The sequence below is a fragment of the Ascaphus truei genome, chromosome 4, assembly GCF_040206685.1.
Source record: "Ascaphus truei isolate aAscTru1 chromosome 4, aAscTru1.hap1, whole genome shotgun sequence".
Lineage (NCBI taxonomy): Eukaryota > Metazoa > Chordata > Amphibia > Anura > Ascaphidae > Ascaphus > Ascaphus truei.
In genome coordinates this window covers 325,566,409-325,584,165 of record NC_134486.1, presented here as the reverse complement: position 1 = coordinate 325,584,165, position 17,757 = coordinate 325,566,409, and the positions used below count along the sequence as shown (strand labels likewise).

At 43.5% G+C, this 17,757-nt stretch overlaps 1 protein-coding gene across 1 annotated transcript in view; it reads right to left on the bottom strand.

Moving 5' to 3' along the window:
• The window catches only part of SLC17A5 (solute carrier family 17 member 5), a 78,484-nt gene extending 61,352 nt beyond the window's left edge, over positions 1-17,132 (bottom strand). The window contains exon 1 of the mRNA XM_075598014.1: positions 16,844-17,132. Coding sequence (XP_075454129.1) covers positions 16,844-16,946 — 103 coding nt within the window. The 5' untranslated portion in view covers positions 16,947-17,132. The remainder of the gene's footprint in view (positions 1-16,843) is intronic.
• Between the last annotated feature and the right edge of the window lie 625 nt (positions 17,133-17,757).

Sequence of the window (17,757 nt, the reverse complement as noted above, 5' to 3'; positions counted from 1 at the left end):
GCTGGGGGGAGGAAGAGAGCTGCTGGGGGGGAGGAAGAGAGCTGCTGGGGGGGAGGAAGAGAGCTGCTGGGGGGGAGGAAGAGAGCTGCTGGGGGGGGGGAAGAGAGCTGCTGGGGGGGAGGAAGAGAGCTGCTGGGGGGGAGGAAGAGAGCTGCTGGGGGGGAGGAAGAGAGCTGCAGGGGGGGGGGAGAGAGCTGCTGGCTGGGGAGGGGAGAGAGCTGCTGGGGGGGGAGGGGAGAGAGCTGCTGGGGGGGAGGGGAGAGAGCTGCTGGGGGGGAGGGGAGAGAGCTGCGGGGGGGACGGGAGAGAGCTGCTGGGGGGAGGGGAGAGAGCTGCTGGGGAGGGAGGGGAGAGAACTGCTGGGGGGAAGGGAAGAGAGCTCCTGGGGGGAGGGGAGGGGAGAGAGCTGCTGGGGGAGGAAGGGAGAGAGCTGCTGGGGGAGGAGAGAGCTTTACACAGGACCATGAATGCGCAAACCCAACTACTGTATCCAATACTTATAGAATATAGTAATAAAGTTAAAAAAAAAAGTGATGTGATTTTTTATTTTTTTATTTACTTGCTATGCCTTTGCGATTGGTTTTCTTGCCTTGTAGGCATCAACCCCAGTTTGTACAATCATCTATTTTTCACATTGTAGGAAAGGCACAGGAAGTAGATAGATATACGAGTCATTATGGATTTGATGAACTTCCTTCATCATTGTGACGGTGAGGGGGTAACCAGGCTCACAATAAAGGTCTAAGCCCGTTTGCTTACAGGTGCGCCGACGAGTATTCTAAAACTTGCCTTAAACTTGCCTTGGAAAATCTGGGGCTATCACCAACAAGACCCAGGTACATGCTGGGTACATGCTGCAACATTTCAGTGACATTTCTGCAGAGACTAATGGCCCATCGGATTAACACAGCAGGGGTCCCTGGCAGTCCTATTCAGTTTGAATGGAACTGCCAGGGACCCCCGCTGTTAATCCGATGGGCCATTAGTCTGTCTGCAGAAATGTCACAAAAATGTTGCAGCATGTACCCAGCATGTACCTGGGTCTTGTTGGTGATTGCCCCATATTTGTTTTAGAATACTCGTCGGCACTATAGTACCTCTGATCCATGTATTGGGGTTCCAGAGTGTCAGCTCTTGAGCCCAGGGTTTGTACATGCATGGTGCGGTAATGTGCGGTAATAAAGTATTTTATGTGTTTTTACCTTTCTAGGAGTGCCAGCAAGCAGAGATTGCTGTGGTATGAGTTTCAAGGGGGGTTTTGTGGAGAAATTGTTGTCAGAATGTGCCTAGGTAGCCAGGGTCCAGAGTTGCCGGATACCCCAAAAATGTACAGGCTAGGTCCCTGTCAGGGTAAACTTTGGATTTAGAAGCCCCTGCATCTAGGAAAGTATAGCTTTCACCCCCAGACCCCAAGTAAGTGTGTTTTTTCTTATGTCATTTGTGTAACATTGTGTGTCTCCCTTTTCCTGTGTATAAATGTAACATTTATCTAATTTATCTGTTTTGCTCAATGTATGGTCCTGGTAAAAAGGTGTAAATGCCTGGTCTCCCGTGACAGTAATGAACAACTGGAATTAACTACAGTGTTTGTTTCTATGTCTTGTAACCCTTTCCATGCTGCATCCCTAAACAGGACAGAGAGATCCACTTTTAGCTAATTCAGTCCCACTAAAAATGCAATAAAGTAAGACATTAAGAAATAAATAAATACCCCACACACGACAGACATCAGGGATTATTATTATTATTTAAACTGCGATAATGCTAAAAATCGGGGCACTATCGCAGAGAAACTCCCCATTGCACTACCACAGTTTAAAGTGGCAGTCCCATCTACCATAGGTTAAAAAAAAAAAAAAAAAAACACTTAACATTTTAGTGATCTTAAAAATATACAGTATCCCGTTCTTTTTCTTTTCAATAATCATTAGCACTTCAGTATTAGTTGATACCTTTTTAATTTGGAGTAACAAGTAATATTATAAGACAATCTGTGAACAGTTTAATGTTTAAAAGTACTCAAGAACGGAAAACATTTTAACTCAAAATGATAATGCTCGGACACTAAAACAGCAGCATTATTCTCCTTAGATTGTTCTCTTATTATTTTTTTTTTTTACATCTGTGTAAAACTCGTTGAATCTTTATAAATTAGTATTGCTGATCTGAGGAAGAGGAGAACTCACGAAAGCTTGTCTTATATCAATTGCTAGTCCAAATTAAAAAAAAAGGTATCACCCCAAGGTAGGACCCCTTAACTTCTTACCCTCCATCCCTTGGGTCCTTAACCCCTTTCTCTCTCCCCCTGGGACACTTAAGCCCCCTACCATGCCTGCACATCACCCTTTCTCAGCGACGCTGCTTCAATCACACAAACCCTTTATGAAAAATGTTTCATATATTTTTTAACATTTTATAAGTGAAAAGTGTATTTAAAGCTGCAGTTCAGTCTTTTTTTTAATTTTTTTATTTTTATTTATTTTTTTACTTCAATAGTTTCATGTGTGCAATCTCTAATGATCTAAAGAGCTGTATAGCTGCAGGTCAATTAGTTCTCCATGTATTGATAGGCAAAATTTGGTGACATAATTAGTGAAGGGATCTGTTTATATTCTGCTTCACTTCCTCAGTGGAAGCTCATGAATATTCATGAGCAATCCTGCACTGACATGTGCTAGAGGGAGGGCACGGCTGACAAAGGGGTGTGCCAGGGCTTGTGACAGGACATGAAGGGGCAGTGCCTTAGCAAATGGCTGTTAAAACAGAATACAAGAAAATTGGTCTTTCAAAGTTGTTTTTTTAAAAACAGAAAATGCTAAAAGTATTTTTTCTTTACTATAGAACTGATTTATTAAAAAAAAAACACATGCAGGATATTGACTGAACTGCAGCTTTAAATGGAGGGTGTATCTCGGATGAGAGTGATGGGATTAGGGGTGGATGAATGAGGTGGATGCTAGGTTGATGGGAACAGTGTACTGTAGGTGAGAAAAAAAATGAAGTGCAGACATGGAAAGGGTTTGGGAATGAACGTCTCTGTTCTAGTAAATCCAAAATAAATGTACTTATTTTGAGAACACATTTTAAGATTTACTATGACATTTTCAGACATTTATTTTAACAATTTTATCGCGATAAATTTCTTTATATCATTATCGTAGTGAAAATGTTGCTATTTCACAACTCTCGCCTGGAACTAAAGCAGCCGCCTCCACCCCGCCCCTTGATTTACCAGAATGGAAAAGCAGTGGTTCCCCGAAGCGGAAGCTCATTATTTTCAGCTCCGGAGACCTCCTGCCTCCCGAGATACTTGCCAGTGAAGGGATCACCGGCATTTCCTGTTTTTGTTTTCTTGCGTGATGCAGGCCCTAGGAAAATGCAATGGTTGAAGTTGTGGCTTCCTATCGGCCAGTGTGAAACGGAACATTAAAGTCTCAATTTTGATTCCCCTGCAGGGGACTGAATTACGCTACTTTTAAATGGTAGGTATCTTGGGAATCAGTGGGTCCCCGGAACTGAATAACTGAAAATAATTCGGTACAGCTTCGGGGAACCACTGCTTTCCAGCTAAAAAAAGGGGAAGGAGGGGAAGATTCTATTGTGCAGTACACACATCAAAATCAAACAAAAACATCAAAACATTAGCAAATTACAGAAACATGTGAGGAGCCGGAGTAGGTCAGTGGTAGTGTCACTGCCTTTGAAGTGGGTGAACCTGGTTTCAATCCAAATGTCAGCTATCCTTGTAACTTTGTCAAGTCACTATTTCCCTGTGCCTCAAGTGACACAATTACGTTGTCAACTCTGCTGGATTTCCTTTACTGTCCCTTGTTCAATCTCTCAGATTGATAAATAGCACTCAAATCCTCATATCTGTGAGTCCCCGGAACTGAAAATAATGCCGTACAGCTTCGGGGAACCACTGCTTTCCAGCTGAAAAAAAGGGGAAGGGGGGGAGCAAGGGGGGGGGGGGGAAGAGATGTAAGAAAATAAAAAAATGAAAAACTACATGTAAGACGGCTATATTTCTTTTGAAAATGCTTATTACATAAAATACAGAAAACCTAGAGCCGCGGTGCGCAAAGTGGGGGGCACGTTGGATTTGTCTGGGGGCGCGGGCGGTTGCAGAGGCCCCGTGCTCTTCACCAAGGCATTTAAATTAAATGCCAGAGGGATCGCGTGAGGCCCCTGCAACTCTAAAACTTACCTGGACTCTGCCGGCGCCACTCGTGTCCATGGCAACATTTGATGCCGCGGGGTCATGTGACGTGACACACGTGAAATCACACAGCGGGTCACATGACATCACCCCACGGCGTCATTTAACACCACGCGAGGTAAGGCGGGGGGGGGGGGAGGGCTCAGAACAGAGAGGAGCAGGCAGGGGCAGCCCCTAACCTAGGGTATGAACCATTTGGACAGTCTAATTTAAAAAAAATAACAACAACCACAACAATATATATATATATATATATATATATATATATATATATATATATATATATATATATATATATATATATATATATTTTTTTTTTGTTGGTATAATACGTTGTTTCCTGGAGCATGATCCTTAATTTTAAGTCTCGGAAATCCCTTGTTTCAAAAAGTGTATTAAAAAAAAATATATATAAATGGTTGATTTATAATGGTTTTCATATTTGTCCTGAAATATTTATAGTATGTCAGTGTGTGTGTAAGTGTGCGTCTGTGTGTGTATGTGTGTATTGCACAACAATGGACATGAACTCATGTTAGAATTGTACTGTTCTTACTATTAGCACGTCTATATTTATAGTATGTGGAAGTGGGTGCACTGTTCCCCTCAGCAGTGAGCAAGGGCGGGATGACCATGCCGAAGCAGGCATTCGGCACCTTGAACTTCGCCATGTACTCGTGTGGCTCTGGCCCACTGCTGTACCTTATGTGCCACCTGCAGGGGCTGCGAGGTGAGTGCCGGTACCTCGGGCCTGCTCCCAGCTCACACACCATGGTCCGGAGGTCCCGGGGAGCCGGTGACAGGCAGTGGCACTGTGCTCCTGGGCAACCGGTTTGCACATGCACGCCCATTGGCTGGCGTGTCCCCCGGCAGTGATTAGGACCGGGATGAGCATGGCGGAGCAAGCACTCGGAAACCTGACATTGGCCCTGTACTCATGCAGTTCTGGACTGGTGTTGCACCGCACGTTCTGACTGCAGGAGAAGCGAGGTTAGTGTGTGCGGAGGCCGAGGGCTCATACCTCTCCCGTGGTGGCAACTCACACCCCAGAGCGGAGCTGGCATCGGGGTGGGGGGGTGTCGGAGCAGAGCTGGCATTGGGAGGGGGGGGCGGAGCTGGCTGGGGGGAGTTGCTCGGAGCAGGTCTGGCGGGTGGGGCGGAGCTGGCTGGGGGGGAAATCGGTGTGGGGAAGTGAGGCGACTAGAGTAAGTTACGGTGGCTGCTGGGGGACGTGTAGGACTGCCGGCCACCTCTTCCCTCCCTCCTCCCGATCGGGCGCGGGGCGGCCATTTTAAAAAGAAATTGCGCGACCCCGGTTCTAGCGCGGTCGGATCGGGTGGCCCCTGAGGACCGCGCTATAACGGGGTTGAACTGTAGTACTTAAACTACAGAAACAATGCTAATTTACAACTGTCATGCTTTTTTTTTTTCTTCTTTAGAATATTTCACCCATTCCTGCCTTACTTTGCAACCCAGAGCTGCATTTAGGTTGTGACAAAAGAGAAATGGTCAGAGGCGTAGTTACCTAGTTTTCTAAACAAAAACAAATAAATCAGAGATGCTGTACTCTTTTTCTTCACTTGGGTATCAGGCCGAATAACACAGGCCATATTAAAACAGCAATACTACATTTCCCCTTATCCCCCCCCGTTCCCTATTTGTACATGTAAAAGCATGCGACAATGTATCATTCTACATTCTTACCTAAGCTGGCAATCGTTTGGTGCTCCTGATAGAAATCAGTCAAAATATTGTGTGTGCCCAACATGATGGCTGCCTTTCAGCTAATCCACCAGTCAGTGTAACTCAGCATCTACAATGTATCCCGATATCACTAAGGTAACATTATCTATTGTTACAGTTTAAAGCTCAAAGTGCTGGGAGCATTGCCAACAAATTATCACAAAACAGGAAAGTGTTGCAAATATCTTGCACGGCTGGCCAGCTATAGAAATCAAATGGAACGTTAAAACGCATTAAAAATAAAATAAAAAATATGGCATTGAGAGTTGAAAATAAAAAATACAGTAAATATTATAAAATACTACAGAACTGAATTAAAAAAACAACATGATTTCAAATGTTTTGCTGCTCTAACTCTGCACTACAGTATGTGATATGTTATTATGCTTCTTGAGGCTAGCTTTGTCTACACGTAACATTTTCAGTTATAAACAATGATTTTAAATGACAGATACATTGTTACAATCTAAAGATTTCACTTGATCTGGTTCCAACATTTAGTGAAGTAGGACTGCATTCTCAACCTTGTTCTGTAACTAGATCAAAAGGCGTGTGTGTGTGTGTGGGGGGGGGGGGTGTAGAACAAGATTCTATTGTGCAGTACAGACATCTAAATCAAACAGAAACATCTAAACATTAGCAAAAGTACAGAAACATGTGAGGAGCCGGAGTAAGTCAGTGGTATTGTCACGGTCTTTGAAGTGGGCGAACCTGGTTTCAATCCAAATTACAATGTCACAAGGATACCTGACAAGTCACTATTTCCCTGTGCCTCAAGTGACACAATTACGTTGTCAACTCTGCTGGATTTCCTTTACTGTCCCTTGTTCAGTCTCTCAGATTTATAAATAGCACTCAAATCCTCATACGTAAGCAACACTCAAGCATCCATTAACTTGCACAGCACATTTTGGCCTTATTCCATTGTAGTGTGTGTGTGTGTGTGTGTGTGTGTGTGTGTGTGTGTGTGTGTGTGTGTGTGTGTGTGTGTGTGTGTGTGTGTGTGTGTGTGTGTGTGTGTGTGTGTGCTGTATACAAAAAGATCACTTATGAGGACATTCACATGTCTTATAAAAGGTCTGCAAGCCTGCCTTTCACCATTATCACTAGCATAAAGTGCTTCCACTGCGGCAAGGGATTCTGGGAAATAACATGCATATGAGCACACCATGTCACCTTTTGCCTGAAATCCATTTTTACATAGAACCCTTTTAAGGTAATGCTCGCTGTTCACACACCTTTTAAGCACAGCATGGGATTGGTTGCAAAGCCAGTAAAACCACTCACATACAGCTGTTTCGACACACACACGCAGCTACCGTAATAATCTACCATAATAATCTATTTGTAATATACTGTATAATACACAGACGATTATTCTTGAAATTGGTATTTTTTTCAAATCAGACTCCCATTGAATTGTACAGTAACTTACTTCTGAAAACATATTGGATTTGCAATAAAGTAAAAGCATGGACATAACTCCGCCTCCACCATTTTAATGTTTGCTTCAAAAATTTAAATATATTAAAAAAAAAAAATGTAGGACAATATCCTAATTGTAAAAAGAGAGCGAAACTCCCTGACATTGTAACACACATTTACAATACGCAAGAGGAAAAGTTTGGGAGAATACATATATATTTTAGTTTCCCCCCCACCACCCCACCCCCCGGATTTTATCACTGCTAAAAAGGATTTTATTTTTTTGTATAAAAATTAGGATTTTTGAGCTATTTAGCAATAGATATATGCAGATGTATAAATAATAACTTACTCTATATAAGGTTTACATGTAACGTTTGGTGAAAACTATTGAATATGATGCCTAGATAAAATATAATTACCGTTGAGGACAATGAATTGATGTTGATATTTTTTGCCTAATTATATGTATAAATAAAAACAGGAGTTTTTTTTATAGTACTTGAAAGCTAAACACACATACAGTACACAAAATATATTAGAAAATAACAAATTTGCATATGAATGTTAATTTACGTATAGCAGCATCTGCATATTGTATTTTATGAACAGTGTGGTTCGTAGGACCAAGGTAGATGATGCCAAGTTTCATTGTCAGGGGGTATATCAGAGATGCCATCTCCAGTTACTGGTATACGCCCTTCCTGATGAAGTGCGAGGCAAAACGAGTTGAGAGGCAAGTGATGCAATGACGCTCTGACACATTGATCCAATCAGACAAGAGCGAGGACACAAGGAATGACGTGTGTTAAAAAGCTCCTGGGTATAGTGAGCTGATAAGTGCATTATACTGGCGAGTGTAACCTTGTATGCTAAGAATTTGTACTGGAATGAATCCACTTGATCGATAGAGGTTTCTCTTTTTGATTTGTCTTCTAAAGCACCCCTGTGAGGATTGAAGACCAATTTTAAAAAGCATATGAGCAACTGCCACAGATAGTTTTTTTTGACACGACGGCCGCGCCACATGAGCGGTTCAGCCAATGAGGTCGAATAGCTCACAGCCACGCCTCCAAGACTCCTCTGCTCTCCCTCCTTGGTATAATCAAGATGCCGCTCGGCGGCAGCGCTGGGTGACATCACAGAACAGCGCTGCCGCCCTGCAGCACTTGATATAATTGAGCCCTTAACGTGTGCAGAGACCACACACAATTATGTTTTTCAGATCTTTAGGTTACTTCGAATTAATTATGTATCTTGGCATATTTGAAGCAAAACAAAGTGTCATGCCCCACGTGCATCAGCCTTCAACTTGAGGAGTGTCAATAGAATGACTTGCACGACATATTGTAGTTGGATGCATCAAATTCTGTACGATGCTCGGCGTGAACTGAACTATTGCGATTATGCTAAAGCAATCAATGAATTGATACACTCATTTTAATTGTATTAGAGTACCAGCACAATTTTAGATTAGCTTGCTTATTTTTTTTTATTTTATTTTTTTAAATCACCTTCTAAAAAACAAAAAATAATTGGGAAAAGAACAGTATATAAATTAAAAATGTGCTTAGGCTGAAAAAGGCAACATTTCCGGAGGAAGAATCTGTATTCCATGTGTTAACAGAGCACATCGTGGGGGTGGGAATTTATACTACCTGAACCAGGGGTCCCTCGGAGTTGACCCATGGTTTCACAACTTCAGGTTCCCGAGGTAGAACTAGTTTTGTCCACCTGGTCACAATGTATACTAGCCTGGTGAACACATTATGGCAACATAGTGAGGCTTGCTGTAGCAGCCAAATGCAAGCTGCAATGTAATCAGATGTCATCACACACGAAAAAAAACAAAAAACTAAAATATATTTGGATCAGGGGGTTACCTCGGAGGATAAGGGAACGGAAATCAGCTCCGGGAACACCCTGGTTCAATTACAATAATAAAAAAAGAAAAATACCAGGGCTTTAAGGTGGAGTACTCTCCTTGCAAACTGCAATGCTATAGATCTGCCTAGAAGCATGACGATGCCGTGTTGCATAGGGAATCATTTGCTATTTGTAGGACACGAAAGAGATTTTCAACATGTTTCTTCTTGGAACTCCTGCTGCAGTATCGTTCTCCACGGCAGGAAGTGCTCACAGGCGTTAGGTTAAGCATTTAAACATGCAGCAACTTTTATATGCAAATACAGGCTAAATTATCATTTGAACAAGGTTTTCCATTTTACAATCCACATAATCTCAGATGGCTGAACAGTTCTCAACAGGTAACAGCTGTTTTAGCTACCCAAGCTCAGTCATTAGTGTCTCAACCTTTGCTGGTGTTCCCCAGGGCTCTGATATCATCCCCTTGAAACGCAGATGTGTTTAAGTCTCGCAGCAAGGCAGATTTTCTCAGGCTCTTCCCATTTTCTCTCTGATGTTTCTATTAAGTGGTTTTACAGCAAAAGCGTCCTTTTCTCTGTATTCCTATAATCATTTATTGGGCTGTTCCATATGTTCAAACGCCATTACTTGTGTCAGCTTTAATTAGATTTCAAATGTCACTTGGCATAAAGATGAATATTCTTCTTTAGCTTCTCCCTCTTCCTTAGGAGGACCCCTGCTATGTAAGAAACTCCTCTTCCTGACAATATTTTGTATGGGACCTGTGGGTGGATCCTGTACAGGCTAAATGAGGTTTAGGGAATTGGGTATGACCCCAGTGTAGGAGGGATGCGAGGGGAGCTGGAGGGATGGTATGTAAGTCCACCAAGGAGCTTAGGCATTTGAGGAACATAGGCCAGGGCCTGACTTCCTGTATAGGCCAGCTGGGCCTGACTTCCTGTATAGGCCAGCTGGGCCTGACTTCCTGTATAGGCCAGCCGGACCCGGGGACATTTGTCCTGGCTATCCACTCATTGGTGGTCCTGTCTAAACCTCTGCCTTTTAAACATGCCATGCTCTATTTCATCATAACACATTGTGATGTCACTGTGTGCCCAACACCAATGTACTTATACGCTCGTGACTACTGTACTTGTTTTTCTCCCTCTGCCAGAAAAATAAACCCTGTAAAAAAAGCCAACAGGCAACAACGTTGTCTCCATGTCAGAACCATCTAACCTCGAGGTAGACCAACACATGTCTAAAATATCTAATGGTGAAGAATCTGAATGTAACTAAAACATTAAAATGCAGAGAAAAAAAAAAACCTTGCATAATAGGGGGGTAGGTGGAGAGTGGGAAAGACCGATAAATACTGACCTTACAAGTGGAAGCCTCAAGTACATGCTCCTCTTACCAAGGTCAAAATTAAATGTTTCCAACCATCAAGGAAGAGGAGCATGTGCAGCGTGGGGAAATAAGTAATTAGTATTTAAATGCACCAGAAAGATTTTAATTTATGCCTGTTCTAAAACGCATTTACATGGCAATTCCCTGTCATTTGATCATCATGGTCATATCTTTTGAGCATCCAGATAAACCTCATTTGAGCTACTGTAGTGCCGACGAGTATTCTAAAACAAATCTGGGGCAATCACCAACAAGACCCAGGTACATTCTGGGTACATGCTGGGTACATGCTGCAACATTTCAGTGTCATTTCTGCAAACAGACTAATGGCCCATCGGATTAACAGCGGGGCCCCTGGCAGACCCATTCAAACTGAATTGGACTGCCAGGGAGCCCTGCTGTGTTAATCCGATGAGCCATTAGTCTCTGCAGAAATGTCACTGAAATGTTTGCAGCATGTACCCAGATCTTGTTAGTGATTGCCTCAGACTTTCCAAGGCAAGTTTTAGAATACTCGTCGGCGCACCTATATAGCAGCATATGAATACAATAGAAAACATAAAAACTTTTATTGGAACCGTAATAAATGGACCCAAAGCTGTGAGACTGTGGTTACAAACACTACAATAAGAATATATTCTAATGAAATGGGAAAAACATGCCACAATTCTTAATGTCTCAGCCAATGTTCGGGAAAGGGTCCTATGATAAAAGTACACAAGTCATATGATAAAAATTTTTTTAAATGATACAGAAATCGTATTTAAAAATAAAAAAAAATACTGATATATAAATATACAAAAACCTGCTCCTTGACATCGTGCAAAATTTGGTTTCGATATCTTAAGAGGTATCCAAATGCATAAAGAACAGACAAACAACTTAAAAAAATATAGAACATATGCACCATATAATCATTTACATTATCTTAACTTAGGCCTGTGCAAACTTTTGGGGTTTGCGCCCCCTTGCCTGCTCTTCCCCCCCTTACCTTTTCTCTGGCATCGGTGGCGTCGTGTTGCCATGGCAACGCATTGCCATTTGACCCACGTTATCATGGTGATGCGTCGCCAGAAGCCGCCGGAGACAAGGTATGTGACAAACAGAGGCCTCGCGTGCTACAGTAAGCGCCATGTCCCCAGTTTGCGCACCCCTGCCTTAACGTACAAGTGTCAGTGTGAAAAACTCAACTTAGATGCCTAAGCAAGTAGTATGAACTTAGCATGGGCAGAAAATCTAAGGGGCACATTAAGGTCCTTTGCATGGTGCCAGCTGAAGAGCACTGATTTATTTGCTAGGTTAGAAACATATTATGCAATAAACAGAAGTTGTTTGTTTTAGGTGGAACCAATACGTGACGAGTCCCAAAAGCAAAGACATTGCATCATAAATTGAGTAAATAACAGATCCTATTAGAACAAGTTGACGCAAAATGTTCTCTTGTACATGTGGGTTTCAATAACTAAGAAAAATAAAAAATCACGAGTATAAAGTGCATACACTGCTATAAAATCACGAGCCAAAAAATGTGTTTGAAAAACAGGAAGCTCCGCAGAACATGAATGAGATACCGCATTCACATTCATCTCTTTCTGGCTGGAACATCAGCTGACTTAACACTCATGCAAGTCTCCCCTGTGCTGTGACAACTTCCAGACATTTAAACAGAAATCGGATTCATTGTGATAGGCAGAATTGTTCAGTGTGAAAGTGACTTACAAAAAGTAAGTAAGTGTGTGCCTGGTTTTAATGAAATTCAGAATCAGGTAAACAATGGGGTAAAGCGTCTTAAACTTTAATTTTATAACGGTTCATAAAATCTTTAGACTCTACGGTAAGTATCTTAGAAACTATGGGGTCCCGGAGCTAAAATTAAACGTGGTTCTGCTCTGCTGCTTGTCACCAATGAGAGATACAGATATCGATATGGATATGAAGTAAATAATAATATTTTGATTATGCTGCCAAAAAACAAAACAGAAAAGCACTGAGCCTTTATACATAAATCCTTTGGAATTGTATGTTTGTAAATAAAAAATAAAAAAAACCACAGTGATAGTCTGTGTTTGTACATAGAAAATAAGTTGTGCTACTATGCAACTCCTACTACCACCACACTTGGTGTTATTACTTATATATATACACACACACACACACACACACCTTTCGAACCGCTCGGGGTCCTTCATCGGGTATGGCAGAAATACAGAAACACAATATAATATACAGTGTTTGTAAGAGGGATATCTGGTTGCATCCCTCTTATAAACACTGTATATTATATTTTGTTTCTGTATTTCTGATAGAGATAGAGATAGAGGTATATATATATATATATATATATATATATATATATATATATATATATATATACAGTATATATATATATATACACACACACACACACACACACACAAAAGTACAGTACACACATACGCACACCATGGTATTTATTGGAGCTATTGTATTTTAATTTACATATGGCGAGGCTACGCAGAATTTTACAGAGATAATATAGAAGACATACTACAGGGAAAATGCTTCATTGCAAAGGAGACTTGAAGATGAACACACATTCCCAGCTAGGTCTTGAAGCTGAGGAGAAAAGGAGCTTGACAGGTAGTGAGGGGGAAGAGAAGCGCGCGCGCCCCCTCACCCCCCCCCCCCCCTCCCTCCCAGAGGCTTAGAGAAACCTGCCTTAGAAAGTATGTGTCTCAAGAAAAGGCAGCAACTGGCCATTGTGAGGCATGGGGGAGAGAAGGAGTGACAGTAAGAGAAAGAAGTGTGTGTGTATATATAGTGTTGGTACAGGACAGCTTTGTGCTCCCCCTTTCTACTTCTGTTTCCCAACCCAAGTTGTAGATAGCAAGATCCAAACAGGAACCGGAGCACAGCCTCCCCAAAGCAACGTGGGACACCAGAAATAATTTCAGAGATTTATTGGATTATAAACACATAAGGACAAAAGTCCTGACAAGTACTCTGACATGTTTCACGCACAGAGCGCTTTATCAAAGAGTGATAGTTGTAGATAGAAGCTCATCTAAGGAAGCAATGGAAAAAATAGAAATAGCAGCCATTTTAAAAATGCATTCCCAAAACAATTTTACTGCAATATTTCTGAAAAACAGAAAAGGTACTACATAATTTCCCATTGAAACAAGTAACCTGGAAAAAAAAAGGAGAAGCTCAGTCATATCACTCACTGTCAAGTCGGTAAAACATGGTTCAAATCCCACCCTGTGTCCATGGTTAAGTCATTTTTATTTATCCCTATGTGCCTCACGCACCAAAACTGGATTGAACATTCTTCATGGTAATAACTACCATGTAACTAGTATATTCAAAAATCCATATACAGCGATGTGTACATCACCATCATAATATAAGGGAAATAAAATGAAACTTGACTTGAGACAATGACCACTGAAATGTACCGCTGCTCCCTGTGCTACATGATCTGCTTGGTGAAGTACAAAAGTACCAACAGGTGGATAGTTTTCATGTCCTCCCACAGACAAGACCACTGCCCTCATGCAAAGCACTAATGAATATTATGGCTTGTGGATAGCTCAATTCACATCAAAGACAGCAAACTTTTTTTCTAGGCCTCTCCTCAATGGTCTAGGATTTTTGCTGGTGGTCCACTGTGGGACATTTAAAGACGGCGGGTTAGAGTGGTCAGTCTATGCAGTCCTGTACGGGACATTTACACATGCGCTTAATCAGAGCTGGCTTGTAGGGGAGGGCGGATGGGTGCGGAAGCACGCGCAGCAGACATTGCACTAAAATATCAAGCGGTGAACTGCCCTGCGGCCATTTATCAAGCCGGCGTTTTGGTCACAGCCAAACGTCCTATTCAGCTACTCAATGTTTTGTCAAGTTGCCTCCCTGTGCTAAAGGTATCAGCTTCTTCCAAATAAATGGGATTAAAAACTTCTCAGGGAAAGGCAGCTTCAAGGCACACCACTAGTTCCAGATGTGTTCAACCTGTGTTTCATGGAACCCTGGGATTCTGGAAGATCACTCCGGGAGTTCCCAGATAATTATTTGGTAATGGAGGATACTTTACTTTTCAAAGAGTAAATCATTTTTCTTTTGCCAATTTTTAAGTAATAATTACATTTGTTTTTATAATGTTATAAGTTATACATATTATAAAACTGGGTTAGATTATTTTTTTAAATGGTAAACCCTAACACAGCAATAGTATTTTTAAGTAGCCATCATAAAGGGGTTCACCAAAGTCATAATACATTTTTAAGGGGTTCCACGTAGTCACAATGGAGCATTAAAAAGTCCCAAGGTACTTATAAGTGTAGCAGGGTTTCCCCTGAGCCCCCTTACCTCCGCTGATCGAGGGAACCCCCGCGGCGTGTCAGGGAGCTGCTGGGGCGAGCGCGTCGCCGGGGGCTCCCAGCGGCATCTGCAGCAAGGCGTCGCCATCTTCCATGCGGTCGCGCATGCGCAATGAAGTCACGCATGCGCAGTATAGCTCCAAAAGTCCGGTGGCCATGTTGGGGTTGGCGCAAGAGTTCGTGAAAACGCAGGAGTTCGCGCATGCGTAGGTGTAAGCGCGCGAACCAGCAGCCAATGACAAAGGGCTGTTTACAGGGACTACAGCCCCCACAATGCCTAGGGATGATCACATGTTGCGCGAGAGCCAATAGGGCTTTAGTATTTTCCCTGCTCACAGGATATAGTTAGGAGACAGGGACCACGCTAGCATTCGGAGCTGGGATGCAGAAAGGGTAGGGTGTACACGTGCAGGGAGCCAGTAGCCCTTGCACTAGGCCAGAGATCCCCCTTAGGCCCCAGCTCCCCTCAGCTTGTGGTTGCTGCAGGGACCGGCCCATAGGATAGGGACATGGTCCTGTAGAACCAGCATAAGTGAGGGTCACAGCCAGGAAGCCTTTACATCCTGGTCCTTGGTGGTCAGACTGGATCACCCTCTGCAGTATCAGAAGTCAGAGACATTCTAAAAGGTGGATCACTCCACGCGGGAGCCATCCACCGTAGAGGCGGAGGCATCGCGGATCACCCTTCTGGTTCAGCGGATCCCAAGTACAGCAGCTGTGCACCCGGGTGTGGACACACCCGGCAGGTACCTCATCACAACACGTGCACCAACCATCATGCAAATTAGTGAGCAGCGCTGTCTCACACTTGGGTGGGCTTGGGACACTGTGTTGGGGAATATGGTGTAGGGTTATAGGGTATGGCCCTGCGAGGCCTAGTGCTATAGAGTGAAGCTATTGTTATATTCGTTCTGCATATAGTAAACTGTTTTACCCATAACCTTGTGTATTAGTTATTGTATGTGGGTCCTGTGTCAGGGGTTATTCTACACACTAGAATCCTGCACAGGTGGAGGCGCTACAAGCATCATTCCAGGATACACCCCAGGTTCCCATCAGCGGAGGCTCATAAGGTTGAAAAGCAAAACTGTCTTGCTAATAAATGCCAATACACAAGCATTACCTCCAACTGTCCTGCTAATAAATGCCAATACACAAGCATTACCTCCAACTGTCCTGCAAGTGCCCCTGTGCTTGTAGCATACATGGCAGAGAATTGTGTGAAGTTTACATGAATAACCTAAAAAACATACTTTTATTTCAAATGAACAAAGTATTTAACTCTTGGAGGTACATGAAACATTGTGTTCCGTGTTTGCCGGTGCTGCCTGCATGTTGAGCTGGGTCAGTACTACTCCTATGCAATGTCTTCTCCTGAGCACCCCCGCCTTCTCCAGATGAGCCCACCTCCTCTGTATCCCCCCTCCCTCCCTCTCTGCTGATTTGCCGCAGGAACAGCCAGCCCCCTCCTTTCCTCTGCACACTCACAGGAGTTCCTGAATCAGGTCATACTCTTAATCACTAACAGGAAGAAGCTCTTAAAACAAAAATGGGTTACAGGTAAATAACACTTACCCCCTCTCTTATAATAGTTCCCTCCAGGCATGGCCACCCCTCTAAACAGTTTTCTGTCCCCCCCCCCCAGGCTCATATCAGGGATGTAGTGCAGAATCAGAGCAGGGGATAGGAGTGGAAATAAAAGCCTTACAGCCATTCAAATCCCTCACCCTGTGTCCCGTATGGGGCATTTATAACACCGGGTTGGATTCAGTGTGCAGGAGGAGGTAAGGGTGCAGTGCTGGGATGTGTGGGGTTCTCTTACCCTTTGCTGGAGGAAGCTGCTGGATGCTGTACTGGGCCTCCTCATGCTCCCTCAGCAGTGGGCTCTGGTCCTCTGGCTCGCTGTCACTTTCCCACCTCTGCATCTTGCAAGGTAAATGTGCGTCTCTCTGTGCATGCAGAAAACACCTCTAGTTTCCCTCACTCATATCCTGTGTTTGAAAAAGACAGCAGCTAACGCAGCAAAACACAAGCTGAAGCCACTCCTACAGTCACAAAGCACCGGCTCCATCCTGCACATTGTCCTCCTCCTCCTCTGCCATGCAGGTCCTCCCACCAGCAGGCAACTCCTCCCCTATGCAACTCCTCCTGCTGTCACTGATCAGCTGTCCAGCCTCACAGCGTTCGATAGCAACATGGACTGTACATGCATATGCTGGCACCAAAAATAAGTGAAACGGATAGCAGCAGGGTTTCCCTATTCCAAATCTTTAGAAAAGATGCATTAATCACACATTATTACATTAACACCCTTACGAGGGATGTACAGTATATAGTTACTACAAGTATGGTAGAATAAACAGCCAATGAAGAACCCAGTGCCTCTTCTATTCATTTTGACTCCAGATTCCAGCTAATTATTTTAACATGGATTGGTTATAAAGTTTACTTCTGATCCTTAGGCCTGGTCCCCGCTGGCTACTGCAGCGCCCGCTGTGGCGGACGCTGCAGGGACGAGAGCCCTCCCCTCAATGGCGCCGGGCCTGCTGCGAGGGGGGGGCTGCAGCGCTGTGGCGAGAGTTGCTCCTGCTCTCAATAGAATTGAGAGCAGGACTCGCGACGGAGCGCTAAGCCACGCCTCCCGGCGGTTCAGCCAATGAGGGCGAACCTGCTGGATGACGTCATGGCCGCACCCCGTCACTCCCCCCCCTCCACCTCCCGGTCTCTCTTCCTGCA